The sequence below is a fragment of the Nematostella vectensis genome, chromosome 12, assembly GCF_932526225.1.
Source record: "Nematostella vectensis chromosome 12, jaNemVect1.1, whole genome shotgun sequence".
NCBI classification, from domain to species: domain Eukaryota; kingdom Metazoa; phylum Cnidaria; class Anthozoa; order Actiniaria; family Edwardsiidae; genus Nematostella; species Nematostella vectensis.
Window position 1 is genome coordinate 9,926,813 of NC_064045.1, and position 17,164 is coordinate 9,943,976.

At 39.5% G+C, this 17,164-nt stretch overlaps 3 protein-coding genes across 5 annotated transcripts; 2 read left to right on the top strand and 1 right to left on the bottom strand.

Annotated features, from left to right (window-relative positions):
* The first annotated feature begins 966 nt into the window (after window positions 1–966).
* LOC5508467 (protein BUD31 homolog) lies at window positions 967–5,770 on the top strand. Its single transcript, XM_001628976.3, has 5 exons — window positions 967–1,152; window positions 3,332–3,389; window positions 3,892–3,956; window positions 4,467–4,633; window positions 5,246–5,770. Exons 1-5 carry the CDS (start codon window positions 1,059–1,061, stop codon window positions 5,294–5,296), a joined length of 435 nt encoding a protein of 144 aa, XP_001629026.1. The 5' UTR covers window positions 967–1,058; the 3' UTR covers window positions 5,297–5,770.
* A 950-nt stretch (window positions 5,771–6,720) lies between these two features.
* On the bottom strand, window positions 6,721–12,092 carry LOC5508468 (epsin-2). Its single transcript, XM_001629004.3, has 2 exons — window positions 10,306–12,092; window positions 6,721–8,540 (listed from the first exon to the last, which is right to left on the bottom strand). Exon 1 carries the CDS (start codon window positions 11,939–11,941, stop codon window positions 10,319–10,321), a length of 1,623 nt encoding a protein of 540 aa, XP_001629054.3. The 5' UTR covers window positions 11,942–12,092; the 3' UTR covers window positions 6,721–8,540; window positions 10,306–10,318.
* A 138-nt stretch (window positions 12,093–12,230) lies between these two features.
* On the top strand, window positions 12,231–16,604 carry LOC5508452 (glutathionyl-hydroquinone reductase YqjG). 3 transcript variants are annotated; one of them, XM_032377211.2, is made up of 7 exons: window positions 12,667–12,778; window positions 13,417–13,447; window positions 13,521–13,902; window positions 14,247–14,340; window positions 14,674–14,790; window positions 15,488–15,604; window positions 16,300–16,604. In XM_032377211.2, exons 3-7 carry the CDS (start codon window positions 13,580–13,582, stop codon window positions 16,369–16,371), a joined length of 723 nt encoding a protein of 240 aa, XP_032233102.1. In that variant the 5' UTR covers window positions 12,667–12,778; window positions 13,417–13,447; window positions 13,521–13,579; the 3' UTR covers window positions 16,372–16,604. The 3 variants fall into 3 exon arrangements, with proteins under 3 accessions (XP_048575988.1, XP_001629027.3, XP_032233102.1); XM_001628977.3 differs by having other exon boundaries at window positions 12,238–12,778; window positions 13,417–13,902; XM_048720031.1 differs by lacking the exon at window positions 16,300–16,604 and having other exon boundaries at window positions 12,231–12,778; window positions 13,417–13,902; window positions 15,478–15,605.
* Window positions 16,605–17,164: the final 560 nt, after the last annotated feature.

Consider the following 17,164-nt stretch of genomic DNA (forward strand, 5'->3'; position numbering starts at 1 on the left):
ACTAACGTTATGGCTCATTTTGGGTGTTACAGCAAATTTACCATAATATGAAACATATTTAAAGCTCCTCCAGCTCAACTGTGACTTGGTTCTCTTTGCTAGCCTATGTCCTTTACCCACAAACAGATAGCATTTGGTGTATTGGAATAGGATATTAAATACACATAGGCTGCCACCAATTTAATATCCTGATATACATCCAGATATTCGATATGGCCCTCTCATTTGGCATCAAAATATTTTGTCTAAACAATATAATTGGCATAAATGGTCTTCTTGTTTACTTTGCGTTTAGAAGTGAAATAATAAATGCCATAAACAATGGAGACCATATTATATTGTTTATAAAACGACTCACTTTGGTTAATTGCCAGTTTGATCCTAACCCCTATTTACTTTTATGGGGTCCTCTGCCCTGCCTGGAAAGTTGATGTTTCTTACATCCAGCCAGCTGTTGTTATGTCCTTTGGACCCGACGTTAACGCTTGAAACTAAAGCGAAATCCACTCTTTTTTTACAGAGGCGCAAAACACCAAACCTTTTGTGTGTTGATGTTTTCCTTGGTTCCACTATCCTTACGCAGACCACTTAGTTAATCTAGAGATTGTTTGTAGTCTTTATAGATATATCACCCAACTATAAAATAAATGAGGTAGGAAAATAACTGTTCGCTAGGGGTCAAATTGCTCATTTACAAGGCAGACGAGGGTCGAGGACAAGAGGACGGGCAGGGTTCACTGAATGAGCAAGCCGTACAACCAGTTGAGGGAAGAATACGCTAATCCACAAATTTTCAAATGCATTCTCAAATGTATACTGCGTCGCATTTCGAGACGACAATAAGATACTAAATTTCCATTCATCAAATTCTCAGGTTTCGATCTATCTAGTCGAGGTGGCCTTTGCTCTAATGATCCTAAAGCCCGTGCTTCTCCGTGCAAGTGTGCTTTGTACAGCGGCAGTAAACATTTGCGCATGCCTGAAGTTTTGAGCAAAATTCTCACGTTTTCTTCGGAGTTCTCTCACTGTTTATACTCGCTTAGTTCGTCAAATATAGCATGCCTAAAGTCCGAAGAAGCAGAAAACCTCCACCAGAGGGGTGGGAACTTATCGAGCCTACATTAGACGAACTGGACCAAAAGATGCGAGAGGGTAAGTAATTATAAAAACGATGACAATCGCAATTTGACAAACTTAAATCCAACGTGGACTTGTTGTCTTCTTTTAACGAATAGTTGTGTTCGCTCAGACACTAAATTTGAAGTTAATGATGGATCTCTAGGTAACGATTCTACAGTGTTTTGATACATATGTTTGACGTATTTTATTTCGTATCATTCGACAAACGTTTGTTTCTGTCGTCAACTTAGCTCACTGTAATTATGATCATTGTTATTATAGGCTCAGCATTGTTGGATCCAGCACTCTTTATTTTGTTCTCTGTATACTTTTCCAAAGAGAGGGGGAGTCTGTAAATGTGTGTAGAATAATGAAAATTGTAACGCACGTCAAGGTTCTGTTTTATGCTTAATTATCCTCAAATTTTGTGAGCACTGGCAAATCTAGAAGTGCAGAGGATATGAGAGACATTGGTAGACAAGAGAACACTACTATTGTAATCGTAAAAGCTCTATTAAACAACCATTTTCTGTAATCTCCCTCTCCAATACCCTCATAAACCAATATTATCAAGTGAGCCTCCCTTCCCCTAAGAAGCATAAATATAACAGAACACATTTCAAAGACTGGCAAGAGTACTTGAAAAAGTAAAAAAAAGAATGGGGTTAATTACGGTTCTCCCTGGAATCATTTAGCTGACATAGGGTTTTTCTTTGTCAGTTGACTTTGGAATGATATGTTTATATGTATATATGTATATATGTATGTAGGTATATATGTATATATATATATATATATATATATATATATATATATATATATATATATATATATATATATATATATATATATATATATATATATATATATATATAAAATGATGGTTGAAGGCTTTCATAGAAAGTGCTCAATACTCGAAAGTAGAGCGGTGTATAGTGTTGGTTTGAGAAAAATACAAACTACATAGGTTTCCCTACAGGTCTGTTTCGTGGTTGCCCACTCATCAGGGGATTTAATGAGAATATTCCTACCATCGTATATATACTATTAACATTGAAATTTACATAATAATAGACTGATAGTTTTAGCTAAGGCGGTAAGAGGAACAATAGCGAGTTACATTAAATATGCGGGGCGAAAACTAACAGTGCGGAACGTGTGAAAAATTGATAGCGCGAAAATTTAACGGTGACGGGATTAACAGTTCTAATTGTTTCGTAGCAGGGCTTTGTTTCTGTGGCGGCACGAGGACACAAGCTCATTGCGTTTATTTAGAGTTGATAGTTTGGGTTGGCAGATGATCGTCAGCTTTTCCTTGAGGCAGAGGTTGCAACGCTTAGTGGTACTGTTGTAGGCGGAGTGGGAAGAAAGAATGCGCCATGAAATAAAGTACTCAATCATGCTGTCCTTGAGAGTCCAGACGTGTTTGCTGAGTTCGGTGGAGTTTCTGTGTTTTGCGTGTCGGAATGATGCGGTGTGGTTTCTGTACCTGGTCTTGAAGCTGTTTTCAGTGAGCCCGACGTATGTTTCCGAGGTGTTGTTGTCTTTTCGAGTTACGGTAGCTTGGTAGATAACAGATGTCTGTAGGCAGTTTCCGTCTAGAGGGCAGGTGTCTTTCTGTCGGCAGTTGCATGTCTTGTTGTTGGTAGTGGTAGTCGGCTACCGAGATCGCCAGCTCCGCCATATATATATATATATGGTGTTGGTTTGAGAAAAATACAAACTACATAGGTTTCCCTACAGGTCTGTTTCGTGGTTGCCCACTCATCAGGGGATAGCACCATCCCCTGATGAGTGGGCAACCATGAAACAGACCTGTAGGGAAACCTATGTAGTTTGTATTTTTCTCAAACCAACACTATACACCGCTCTACTTTCGAGTATTGAGCACTTTCTATGAAAGCCTTCAACCATCATTTCATTTCATTTTATATATATATGTGTGTGTGTATATATATATGTATGTGTGTATATATATATATATATATTTGCATCAGTTATATATGTGTAAGATAGGGTTTTAGCGAAATTATTGAGTAGAATAGAGTAGGATGTTTGTAAAGCATTGAGACTTTTATAATGCTATATTAAATTATTATTATTATTATTAAGTGTTTGCCGTCTTCTGTAATTCAGCTGGCTATTACCTGGTAAAAACTGTGTTAAAAAAATTGGCAGAACTCTTGTTTATTTTTATTTATTTTTTTTTTAGCTGAGACAGACCCCCATGAGGGCAAGAGAAAGGTGGAAGCATTATGGCCTATATTTAGGTATGAAAACAACATATTGCACAGTAGTTGAAATATGTTTTTGGAGCTGAGAGCAAATTGCTGAGTTTATGACTGTCATGTGAAAACTGCTCACACTACCCTGGAATGTTTATATAGTTTGATTTGTATGTATTTTCATTCCTTGTAAGATACTTTCCTTGATGTATTATAAATAGCTATAAATCAACCCAAGATACTATTGTCTAAACTGCAATCAGCTACTGTAATATTATTACTTTTTTAAAATAGATTTAAAAAACTGTGCTCTTACAGTTGTCACTCATGTTGCTATAGAAACAAGAAGAGAGACTTAGCTACCAACCACTTTTTTGGCCAGTCAAGTTTTGAAATACCTGCTTTTAGCTCTTCTAGTAATACATACTAACAGGCAGTATGCTCTTTATCTTGGATGTGCTGGACATGTCAGAGGTCACACACCAACATTTGGCAAGCACAATGTACTGTAGCATGCTTTGTGACCTTATGCCTTTATTTATTCCAGAATTCATCACCAGAAGTCAAGATATGTTTATGATTTATATTATAAAAGGAAAGCCATTAGTAAAGGTGGGAATTGCTATTTATTATTTTTTTTTGCAAAATTCAGGCAAGACAAATTCAATTCACTTGTATAAAGCAATGTCCATTCTATTACTTTTGCAAATCAGGGGCGTAGCCAGCGGGCCCGTCCCTCCCCCCCCCCCCCCCCCCCCCCGGCAGCCCAAATACAGTTATTGTATCAGACATTATCTAAAATACAGAAATGCCTTGAAAGGGCATTTCGGGACCCCCCTGTTAAAATCCTGGCTAAGCCGCTGCAAATAGCCTCAGTCATAGTTAATGGACCTTAGTAAGTTTATTTTTCCTGTTGTATGTGAAATACAGCATTCATCTACTCTGGTTGATTCATTCAGAGAGTTAAATCCCTCTGCAAAGCTACAGCATGTACATTCTTGGCCATATTGCCTTGCAAATAGCCCAAGTCATAGTGTATTTTCCTGCATAGCACTTACAGTATGGTAATCCTCTACTGTATTTCTATTGCACTGATATCTAGTGGCTTTGATCACATTACAGAGCTGTATGACTTCTGTCTAAAAGAGGGACATGCTGACAAGAATCTCATTGCCAAGTGGAAGAAACAGGGCTATGAAAACTTGTGTTGCTTACGCTGCATTCAGACACATGACACTAACTTTGGGGCTAATTGTATCTGCCGTGTCCCCAAGAGCAAGTTGGAGGAGGTGAGGAAGGGTGTACAGTGCTAGTAGAGATGTTATATATTTTGATTTTGTAGATGGCATGTGTATAATACTTCGATATTTGGAATTGATGAGGTCGTTCTTTAAATTTATGAAATATGGGGGAATCAACAAGCGCCATTGAGCTTTAGGAAATGGCGCTATTAAAATTGAGTTTTATTACTATTGTTGTTGTTGTTATTATTATTATTTTGCTGGGCTGCCAACACATGTTTTGATGCTCAACGACACATGCCGTTCAATTTATGTTTATTTTTTTATTGTCAAATGACCTACAGTATACAAAAAAACAATGACTATAAAACTACTGTAATCACCTATTAAAAGAGTTTGAAAAAAGACCAGTCATTTATGCAGAGCCAAGGCCTTAGAAAAAACAAATTTCTTTGTTTACATTTAATTTGAACATAAAATTTGCGGCTATGGTAGGGTGTTTTACTTTTTTTACAGATTAATATTTTTTAGAATATCTAAACTATAATTTATCTAATAAAGTTATTAATATAATCTCTTAAAATAACCATAAAATGCAATTTCAATTTTAGGCAATGCTTGGATCGATATAGATTTGTTTTTCTTTTTTCTTTTTTGCAGGGCAAGATTGTGGAATGTGTTGTGTGTGGATGCAGAGGGTGTTCTGGATAAGATACTACGGCCACGCTGGCTCTGCTATAATACCAGACATGTTTAGTGGAGTCCCCAAAGTATGTCAGCCATCTTTAGAATGCTGATCTTGAGTGTCCGGTCCGGTCTCCTATGAAGTTTATACCTGAGAAGCCTGAAGCCCAGGCTAGTTTTTTTATTCATGTTTCTACACAGAACTTTATTCTAAGACCCAAATTATGTAGAGTACTATTACAGACCTCATTCTGTATTTCAAATTCTTTTCAGATTACATGTAAAATAATTTCATGTGTCTTTACAAGGGGAAAATGGTGGCATCTCGGGTGGAAGTAGGAGTGCCAGTCAGGGAAGAAGTGAGAAGGATTTTAGGAAAGTGGCTGGACTTTTCTGTGGATTTCATTAGAGCAGACCTTGACCTTAGGTCTGGTTTAGACACCATTGTTTCCATATGCTGTTACAAATGTTAATGTATGCAAATAAAGATAAACCAATCGACTTTGTTCATTTGCGTGCATGTTGCATTTAGTAAAGTAGTACTTTTTAAACTATGCCGTATAAGTCTTAAAGCTTTTTGTAAACTTAACAAGCTACATTCAAGGTTCTGGGACATTTAAGAAAAGAAAATTTAAGAAAATATTGGGGGGGGGGGGGGAGCGCAGCAACGCCCTTGCAGGTCATTTCCTTATAATTTTTGAAAATATGGGGGGCACGTGCAACCAGTGCCCAACCCCTTGCTACAGCCCTGTCAAGCCTTGAGAGAGAAAGGGGTTACATGGGATTTAGTGTAGTTATATATCAAGCAATAAACACAAGTCAAGCTTAAAGCTCTTTCAGTCTCTTTTCTCTGGTTTTGTTTGGTGGTGGAGAACCTCTAGTCCTTGCCTCTTTAACCTCTGGTCTACCCCACAGGTAGATTGAGCCACATAGGAGAGTTTTAGTATTGGACTAGATAACCTCTGGAAACCAGGGTACTAATGTCTGCTTTACTTTCTTAGAAAACCTCAGCAGACAAACTTCTTTTAGACACTGAAAAACTCCTTTGGTATGGCTTTGTTTGGGGATAAAGGCAGGGGTTAAAAGTAGGTTGACTGTGCTTTATGCTTCTTTGTGGAATTGCATTGTTTTTTGTCATGTGGATTGTTGCGAAGCCAAACTTTTTTGGGAAAACAATTCTCTATAAAACCACAAAAACTTTCTTTATTTTTGACATGCCAACTGTGCTTGTATGCAACTGGTCAATATAAGGCATGCAATAACTCAAGATCCATTTTCAACACTAAGGTTGTTTTGCTACTGCATATGGATGGCAAGGGAAACAAAAATAACTACAGTTATGAGTTTGGCAGAGGATAGGGGAGGGGGGGGTTAATTTATCCTATGGAGTTTTTAGTTTATTTACCAAGCATATAAAGGGAGATAGCTTAGAATCTAAATAGCCAAGTAAGCAGCTTGTTTTATACTTTATTTGTTAACTTGTCATTCTATATACAGTATAAATGAGATAATTGAACTACTTGACAGCCACACAAATGCACAAAAAATCTGAGATATAGTTGGTGCACTCTAGTTTTAAGTTTAAATAATTGGGATAAAAACGAGCAAGGTGGGGCAGGGGTGCAGTTTGGGAGTATGTAGGGAAAGAAAACTTTTCCTTCACTTCTCACACACTTCTCCTTTCCCTAACCTCGTCCCTGGACAAGTCCAATCTTTCCCCTAATCTTTCTCAGGCCTTGTCCATATGCTTTGGCCCTTGGTTCTTTATAAAGTGACCACAGCAGCAAAGGTAGGACGGTCACTTCACATCACTTAAAGCTTTCTTTTTACAAGCCAACAGGTTCAATAGTATAGTACCATATCACATCAAAAAGTGTTAGAACAGGGAACTCTGGCTGCAGAAGGCCAGTTGCACTAAGACTTCTTCTAGCCTTTTTGTGGTGTGATAACATCAATACCACCCAGTCTAACCCTACAGTAAGAACACTTAATTTACTTTAACTAATTTTGCTAATAGCTTCTTGTGAAACTATTACCTCCATTTTACTGTCTAATTTGAGAGCATAGATCGTGGTTCGAAATTCAAGGGACTAGCACTAAATAGGACTGGACCCTTGAATTTTACATACAGACAGCAGTGGAAAAACACCGTAATAAAATATTCATGTCACAGTCAACTCCCCACAAAAATCTGGACCAAAATGTTGCAGCTGCTTCTAACTCTACGTTCTACTACGAACAATATCATAGTTAAACAAACATCTAAAAAAAATCAGTATTTATTTAAACTCCTCCATCCTGGCCCATCCAAGCAGCAACATTCAAAACACTGGCTACTGCTTGGTCTAGGCATATAGGTCGATATTGATACAGTTATAAAGGTTGCAGGTCGCAGGGTGTTCTTTAAGTTTGTAAGACACATGAATTTACATGGGCTACTTTAGACATAGGCCTAAAAGTTTGCACCCTTGACCATCTTATTTTGTTACAAAAAATTGTTGAACTCCCCTCGCAGAAAAAATTTGAGAGTCAACTGTGACTGCCAACAGTTCCCTACTTTCAATGAGGAACCGCAAGAATTTAGAGTTAAGGCGTTTCCATCACAGCATTCTATTAAATCCACAATCTAGCTTTCAGAAAATTTTTATGGCATTATTTTACGCCAGTTGAGATATATTACCTTTCATAATATATTTACAATGTGGAGTCCCCTTCTGTCCACAAGGATGTCAACTCTCCTCGACTTTGGCCTTCACGCGTAGTTCCCCAGATTTAAATCAAAATTTACCAGCTGGTGGTATACCCAGTTAGGTATGTCTTAAGCCAAAATCTCCTGGTTTTGACATAAAACATCCTTGACTTTTACAATTAAAGGTGATAAACAAAACGCAAGTAGACCAAAACACTGCTAGTATCCCAGGGTGCTATTTAAACATTTTTGCTAACTTTATAAAATTCAAGTAGAAATGAAGAAGCAAAGGAGCCTATTTTTGAAAACAGGACAAGTAAAGGGTGGATGGCCTTTGCTAGCTAATGCTGAGCACATTTGAGGTTACCTAGACTAAGCCAGGTAAAATCAAACCCTGTGTTCTGTCTTGAGGTTGATGTCCCAGGAAACATGTTTTGTTACTATACAAGGTTTGCTGTATAAGGACAAAGAAGCCCAGTAATGGACATAAGCCTGTCCTGTGGACCAGCACAGGGGTCCTCTAGCAGTTGTTCTCAGTGCCCTGCCCACTTAAATGGTGTTAAGCCCAGCATCATAATAGCACTAGAAAGAATAGAAACACAAAATTAGTTATCGATACAACAATAGTGTTGTAAACAATATTTAATAATTTTCCTCACTTGTGCATGTATATCAAAAGACTGTAAAATGTTTTTTTTTTTATTCTTTAGTCAACCACAATAGTTCACTAACCAAAATTGCAAGGGTAATTAAATATGAGTGATAAGAAATAAGTCAGTAGAGCTGATGCTTTTTTATTAATAACATGAACAACTAATACTAAAATTATATAAAAAAGCCTGGGTTATAATTCAAAGCAAGTCACAAAGTCTGCAAGATAATAATAATGATTAATCATCATCATTATCATCATCATCACCCTTTTGTATGTCTTGTTTTTTAAGTTGCCAGAGGAACCTCACCATCTGAACCTACTAGGGAAATTAAGCGACTACATACGGCAGTGACGACAGAAGACTGTGACCCCAAAAGAGACTTCATGAATACCGCTTGATTCTAGCTACTTTCCTAAAATTTACTTGTTTTTGTAGTCCAAAAACGTATAGAACCTTATTTCTAACACAGCCAACAAGGATAGTGGAGTTTTCAGCCCAGATGTTCATGTTCTGGGCTAGAACGTGAAACTTGATGTTTTAATATTTTATTTTATATTTTAAGATATATCAGAAAGAGTGCAGTTTTACGTTTGCGCCTCAATTTTTTAGCAGTTGTTGCTTGCAATGCCATTGTTCTTACTTCTTTAAGTGTCTATGTACTAAGTGATGAGTGTAAATAGGTGAGCATCTTTAATATGAAAGCATGCATTATTTACTAATGCACTGATCTTTACTGGATAACCTTATAAAAACTAAAAAAAACTCGAAATGGCTCAATTCCTAGTTAAAAATAAAACGTTTCGATGGAATGAACTTGACATTTGACTTGATACAGATTACATTTGCCTACAGTCTGTCTAGTCATTGCTCATTATTTATTTCAGTTATACTTTAATCCCCCCAGAGGGAGTAGAGCAATACAATAACAAGATGCCATAAAAAAAACTCCATTTATTTTGGTTAAACTAAATTAAATTCAGACCCTTGCAGATCAATAATCCATAGAGTCTGAAAAAACATTTTTTGGACATTTTAAAAGTTTATAAAAAAAAGAAAAAATACAAAAAAAAATATCCACATTTATGGCCATTTTTAGGCACCCGAACAATCCGTGTCCCCCTAGGCATCAATTTCCACTGGCTCTGAAGTGAGTACCTGATACTATATTGCCAATCAAATATTGTCAGGGAAGTATCAGACTTTTTTAATTTCAATTTTTATTAATTTCTGGCTTATATGAGCAGTTTTTCATGACAGATGTTACATTTGGAACACATTTTTTAATTTTCATCTTGCCATATTGCATTTAAGTGTTTAAATTATACTTGTGTTTTTAAGTTGTTTAGGCTGTATCAACCTTAGATGCCCATGTTGAAAAAATAAGTAAAGCTACATTTTCTGATTTTTAAATTGTTAGCATTACAGACATTACATCATTACTGCCTTTGTCAAAAACTATTTTTAAATTGAAAACACTATGAATCTAAAATCATGTGGATGTTATCTTTCTAATCAATCTTATGTTAGATGTTTTCTATAGAAGGTTGACTTTCAAGATTGCACCCATAATAATTGAACTATCTTTGCTGTAGAAGACCTTGAAAAATACATTGTAATGTCTGTAACAAAACTCAGACAATACTTGTAAAAGTAAGAATTTTATGATTTAGGTAAAATGAAAATAAACTCACCATCTTTGATGCCCTATAGAAATGGGTTGTTCACAGCTTGTTGGCTGGCTGTAGAAGTATTGGGTATCAGGGGAGCTGGCAACAGTATGTCTCCCCCGGAATATGCAGGTCCCGCTGCTGCACCAACTTCTGGTCCTTGCAAGCGCAACTGATTCAATGTTGGCTTCTGAGGTTTGTCCTGCATAAATGGGTTCTTAGTTTTACTAGAGTCACTCACAGATGGTAAAAATGGGTTTGGTTCTGAATGTGATTTCGTTGCAAGGCTGTCAAGATCCACTAGCCCTTGAAGACCACCAAGGAAGTCGTCCGGCTTCTTCTGCTGTTGTGAGGGAAGGGACTGACCTACATCACTCATACTGAAGGGGTCTGAGGCAGGCTGCATTGGATGAGCTCCTACTGGGCTTGGTGTCATGAAAAGGTCGCCGGAACTAGAAGGTGCAGGCGCTGGCTGCCCAAATGGATCAAATGGGTCACTTATAGATACTGCAGGTGCTATTATAGACTGGCCATTGGTGGATGACCATGGGTTACTCCCAGCACTACTGACATGGGCTGGGGCTCCCCAAGGGTCGGCGGCGACAGGGGCTGCAGCTTGGGGAGCACCCCAAGGGTCAGCTACTGGAGGAGTTGATGACACTATAGGTGCGGATGAAATGGGTGCAGCAGTTGAGACCCCAATGCCACCCCAAGGATCTGCTGCTGGCACAGGCGGCATGGAACCACCCCAGGGATCTGGAGGCACTGCTGCCTGTGCACCACCAGCCCAGGGGTCAGACACTGGTTGCTGAGAAGGGGCTTGTGAAATGGGAGCCCCCCAAGCATCGACGCCAAATCCATCCTGCTCTGTTTGATATCCGGGCACGGATGAATCTGTCTGACTCTGGTTCAACGCCAAGCGTAGTCTCTCATCTTCTCTCTTATCTAACTCCTTGTGCTCCTCAGCCTCCTGTTTGCTGAGTGCCAAGGCAAGTTGCAGCTGTAACTCCTCCTCATTGGCATTGGATGGTCTACAATGCTCTATTTCTGTATTAGTGACCTTTCTCTCTGGTTCCCATGATCTGCTCGTAGGCAGAGCCCCTCCGTCAGCTCCTGCGGTTCTCATATCTGTCAGACTGCCACCGGAACCTAGCGTCGTCTGCCCGCTTCGAACTGAATCACTACCAATGCCAGAGCTAGCTTGAGCGAATCTTTCCTTGGCTTTTAATGCCCGTTGTCTTTCACTCTTAAGTCGTTCCTCGTCTTTTAACAATGCCACAAGTTGTTTTGCTTTTTCCCTTACGTTCATACCTTGGTCTTTTCCGTCTTTGTCGATAAATTGGAAGTCTTTTAGAGTTTGTATGACAAATATGTTTTCCCTGCATTGTTGTGCGACGCGTTCGGACCCAGTTTTGATAATATAATCAAGAAGCACCAGCGATTTGTAAACATGCCTCCAGTTCTTTCCATGGTCGTTCAGCCTTCTCCAAATCATAGCCATTATTTCGGAAAACGCTACGACATTGTATGTCGCATCAGCAATTTCGGACATGAGAGAGCTCGATGGCCCCCATGGGTCATTCGAAGTCGCTTCGCGTACTTTCACTTCGGAGTTCGAATAATTGTTCACAACGTTTTTCAGTTGCCGTCTTATCGACATTTTCGTCTTCAATAAGTATGCTCCAATATGTGTCAAGAGAATTTAAAGTATTTCACAAGCTGTAATGGCTTCAAATCAATGCTAAAAACCGTCAAACCAAGATGGCGAACAACGCCTAAGACATATAGCATCCCGCGACCCCCCGCGAACACGGCCATACGCATGCGCACACTAACGACTTCCGGTAGCATGAAAATCATTCTGACCGGATGTGAATCCCACGTCGCAATGCCCGCAAACTCAAGGAGGCAATTAACATTTAAAATCGGAAACAATTATGCTCCCTTTTTGTACGCTATCAATAGAGTAAAACATTAAAGTATCGTGACAGATTCCGCCACGTCAATGAAAAAACGAAATGCGTGGCTTGTATTACTCGTCCCCAGGCTTTTTCGTTCTTATTTATCATCCATCGGCTTCTCCCTCAACGAAGTCAACAACCATGAGCTATCGCTTCTTTATCGGGCCACAGTGCCATCATCAACCGTCACTGCTCAAGCCCCGTAGATGGATATTCAAGTATTTTTATGGGGCTTCCCAAGTAGCTGTTTCTCGCACCGGTAAAGGGTTTCCTTCGATGAGTACAGGTTATGACCTCGACGAGAACAGGACATCCCGGCAAAATAGGACAAGCTCTTCTACTTATAGGAAACCTGGTGCATTTTTGGGTTCACACAGAATTTGTCTTGATGGTAATTTAGGGCGGCAACGAATGCTTTTTTTAGGTTCCCGGGAAAATGATAATTTTACTAGACTCGTGAGAAAGCAGTGTGCAAATTACACCACAACTACTACTACAGAAGAAAGCGAAGAAGACGAAATAGAAGACATATGCCCGTGAGTCACTCACTTTACTCTCCCAGTTTGCTATATTTTTATGTGCCATATAAGAAAAAGTTGTGTAGTTAGTGATACACAGAGCAGTTGCAAAGCTCGAACATTAAGAAAGTATTGGGGGCACAGCCACGCCCTACTGGCCGTTTTTTTTGGGGGGGGGGGGCACATTCCCTCAGTGCCCCGCCCTTGCTACGGCCCTGTGAGTGTGGTAGAAGGCATACAGTCGTTTGACAAGAGGTTGTTGTCAACCGGCTTATGCAACAAGTCCGCATGTAAGCATGAGTAAAAACCACTAATATTCCTAGCTGCATATATTAGCCACTGCTACCACGTCTAAGTCTGAAGTTATGCAGTGGCTAATACATGCATCTAAGTGCTTTAGTGGTTTTTACCCATGCTTACATGCGAGCTTGTCAGGTAGTCGCGAAGCTGGTCGATGACAACCTTTTGTCAAACGACTGTTCGTGTAGATAGGGGGAGGGGGCAGGGGCCCCTGGGCCCACTAGCGACAAAAGAATCTTTTCACATATGCTAGCTATGGTCGCGCTCCTTTTCCCACACCCTTCCCTTTCCTTCTCATGCCAGGATTTTCTTAGCTCTCTCTTTATTAAAAATGTTTAAAATCTTTTTACTCTTAGGCATGAAACAAGTTTTTGCAGTAAAATTAAGGTGGGATCACATCGATTTCCTCCAGAAGCCAATAGATATCATCTATACACCACCTTGACTTGCCCCTTTGCAGCACGCGTCCTGGTCGCCATCAAGCTAAAAGGTCTGGAGTCTGTTATTTCTTGCACAGTGATGGACCCAGTGAAACAGCCAGGAGATTCAACATTTAGATTCACGGACACTAAGCCAGGCTGCGATCTAGATTCCGTCAACAATTGTAACTTCTTGAGTGATATCTATGAGCTTGCACGGCCTGGGTTTAAGGGGAGATGGACTGTTCCTGTATTATGGGACAAGAAGAGCAAGACTATTGTGAACAATGAATCTGGTGATTTGCTTAGAATGGTAGGCTCAGAGTTTAACATGTTTTGTCCAAGTGAAGCCATGGAGAAACTAGACTTGTACCCAGAGGATCTACAGCCGATGATTGATGATTTAAATACATGGATACAAGAGTAAGCCTCTCCTATATGTATTATTTAAAAAGGATGTTCAAGGATGAATTATGTTTGTGACAAAATTTAGCTATTTGGAAATTTTGGTAATGAAACAACATTGTTTTTCGTCAAAATATATTCTACATCAGCCTTGTTTGAATATCAATTTTTTTTAAAATTCCAAAATTTCTTTCATTCAAAGGATTTTGTGAAAGAACCATTATGCCATCACAGTTTGCAAGTTTGCCACCCCCTTCACCATGTAATGTCCCTATGTGCACTGCCCCCATCCCCTCCCCAGCAGATCTTTGCCACCTGTTATACTTTGCCAGCCTTAACCATGTCCTGAAATTGCTTTTTAGAGATATCAGTATTGGTGTATACAGAGCTGGCCTTGCACATGACCAAGGGGGCTATGATAAAGCTGTAAACACTGTCTTCAATGCCATTGAAATGGTACAATTTTTAAGTTATTTACAACATATTTTCTTGTTCAGGTGCTGCAGCATTTGTTTTATTTTCATGCTACCTTCAAAGACAACATCTATCAATAAATCATTGGTTTTGCTAGCAAAATTCTATGGGTGCAAAAACTTGAAGGGTATTTTGTTCTTCACCTTTTATTTAGAGTGGCTTCTATGGGTAAATATTCAGCAAGGCAAAAATAACAAAAGTTTCATCACTAAGTTTAAGTGGAAAGTCTGTTTATGGAGGTCTGTCATGTAGAGATCCCATAGCATGAAACTCTGTCCTATAACTCTGTTTTTTCATGTTATCTTATTGATGCAGATAGAAACGATTCTCTCTCGTTCTCGCTACCTGACTGGCGAGCTGCTGACTGAAGCCGATATTCGACTATTCTCGTCTCTGATACGATTTGATATCGCCTACTACACAATGTTCATGGTGAGCAAGCACACGCACCCTTCCGCCCCACCCTTCAAGATCCCCCCCTTTCAATTATCAAATTTATGATCTTCTGTTCTATTTGTTCATATTTTTAAGAATGTTTGATGTGTACCGTGATCCAAATGAGTGCCCTCCTTTAAATGCGCCTACTCCCCAATAAGTGCCCCCCCTTCGACCTCCAATTTTAGAATAAAGTTCCCCTTCCCTCCCTCCCCCTAAAAATATCCCAACTAAACCACCAATTGAATGGTGTAAATATTTAATTTTTTTAGCTTGCATTCATCGATTTTTAAACAAACTAACAGCATTTCTACTGTAGTTTCAGTTCATCGCAAATAAAGTTTGGTTCTCAATAGATTCAAGAAGAATATTTGATGTGTACCGTGATCCAAATGAGTGCCCTCCTTTAAATGCGCCTAATCCCCAATAAGTGCCCCCCTTCGACCTCCAATTTTAGAATAAGTTTCCCCTCCCCTCCCCCTAAAAATATCCCAACTAAACCACCAATTGAATGGTGTAAATATTCAATTTTTTTTAGCTTGCATTGACATTCTCACATTACAATGATATTGTCATCGATTTTTAAACAAACTAACAGCATTTCTACTGTAGTTTCAGTTCACCGCAAATAAAGTTTGGTTCTCAATAGATTCGAAAGATGCTATTGTCCGCCAAAATGAATAGTTTTTTTTAGTGTAACAAGAAGCGTCTTTCCGATTTCCCCAACACCTGGCGACATACCTTGGATATCTACAACATGCCTGGCATAGCGGACACAGTCAACCTCGACCACATTAAAGCGGGATATTGGGTAAGCTAGTCCACAGGAATCCCGAAACTCCGGAGAGCCGGCTAGGTGTCACGTGAAGATGCGCGCGCAGACACTCTACAGAATGGTAAGGCGCACATAACCCGTGCATCTCACGGTTCGTTTGTTAAAAAAAGTTAATGCGCATTACGCGCATGACACGTTCGAATCATTTTGGGTATTGTGCTATTGATATGCTCGAACCTCATGCTCACAGAAACGGCAATCGAGCCAAAAGTAAAAAAAAAGTTAACGATATCATCACAGGCTTACCATGCTCCCGTTGTATCATCAGAATTATTTCCCGTTAATGATCTATTACAAAATAAAGGTCGAATGAAATCTCATAAAGTTGTCTTTGATGTCAATAAATCGTTAAGAAATCAGATTTCGATATCTTGACATCAAAGACAACTTTATGAGATTTCATTCACCCTTTATTTTGTAATTATTTACGGGAAATAATTCTGATGATAACAACGGGAGGATAGTAGCCTGTGATATCATGTGAAACATCCTCGGGGACCAAAGGCGTCGCGGAGATAGGGGACACCGGAAGCGCGCGAGAAAAAATGAGGAGCAAAAATACGTTTCCCCCTCTTTCTTTCGTCTTCGCGCGTACGTTCGCTTCCGGTCTCCGCGTCGGCCTGGGTCCAGAGGATGCATGTGAAATGTCATCACATGTTTGTCTGTTGCAGGAGGGCTTTCCCCAGGTTCATCCGCGCCGTATTGTACCAGTAGGACCAGAAGTAGACCTCGACATCGTGTGATGAGCTGCAAGTTTTCGCGTATCGGATATGCTCGTTTTAGCGCCCGGGGCGAGGGAGGGGTGCTTATTCGAAAAGGGACACTCCCATGGTATTGACGCCAACATGAAAATTTTTACTGCCTTTTGAACTTATATTCCATCTTTCTGAAAATGAAATTGTATTTTATCGTGGTCTCCTTAATTTCGTCTGTACATATTTTTAACTTCGATAAATAAAATTGTATTTTTATCGTACCCATTTCTGTACTTACAGAAGCAATACCGCGGTTGTGTACTGAAATTCATGAGCACAGCTTAAGATCGAAAAGTTTTCTTCGGGGGTGGGGGGACTTGAACCATTCTAACTCAACTCCTCGAAACTGGAAATCAAACCTGGAACCCAGCATACAGGCGCTTGGTCTTTTGCGCAAGCTTGACTGCTCCATAATGCAGTTCTATATGTTAGGATCGTAACGGATTGCTCGGCAAACTTGAATGCTTCAATAGTAATTTTCACCTCGTTATGTGGTGGCAATGCCAGTCAATCAATACCCTGGAAACCAGAGGCTCGAGTTTATTTTTCGAGCGTAGCGAGAGGTCCATATAATAAACAAAAAAGGATCCCAGCCTCTGGTTCCCAGGGTAGTCAATCAATGGCTGTTAAGTTTTTTTCTGAATGATCTAAGAAAGCCTGGGTCGAGCGCGAGCGGGAAACCAATTAAAAACGTCAGTGTCCAGTCTTTCGAGTTGGCAGGGGCGAGAGAAAACAAAGTTAACACAATCTGAGCTAGGGACCTACCCATATTTGATCAAAG

What these genes read in the sequence shown, in the direction of transcription:
- LOC5508467 (XM_001628976.3), top strand. Translation starts at nt 1,059, where the DNA reads ATGCCTAAAGTCCGAAGAAGCAGAAAACCTCCACCAGAGGGGTGGGAA. An exon ending in AAGGAAAGCCATTAGTAAAG is followed by an intron (nt 3,957 to 4,466) that starts GTGGGAATTGCT and finishes ATCACATTACAG; the next exon opens with AGCTGTATGACTTCTGTCTA. An exon ending in CCAAGAGCAAGTTGGAGGAG is followed by an intron (nt 4,634 to 5,245) that starts GTGAGGAAGGGT and finishes TCTTTTTTGCAG; the next exon opens with GGCAAGATTGTGGAATGTGT.
- LOC5508452 (XM_001628977.3), top strand. Translation starts at nt 12,300, where the DNA reads ATGCGTGGCTTGTATTACTCGTCCCCAGGCTTTTTCGTTCTTATTTAT. An exon ending in GAAATAGAAGACATATGCCC is followed by an intron (nt 12,779 to 13,416) that starts GTGAGTCACTCA and finishes TTTTACTCTTAG; the next exon opens with GCATGAAACAAGTTTTTGCA. An exon ending in ACATTAAAGCGGGATATTGG is followed by an intron (nt 15,605 to 16,299) that starts GTAAGCTAGTCC and finishes TGTCTGTTGCAG; the next exon opens with GAGGGCTTTCCCCAGGTTCA.
- LOC5508468 (XM_001629004.3), bottom strand. Translation starts at nt 11,941, where the DNA reads ATGTCGATAAGACGGCAACTGAAAAACGTTGTGAACAATTATTCGAAC.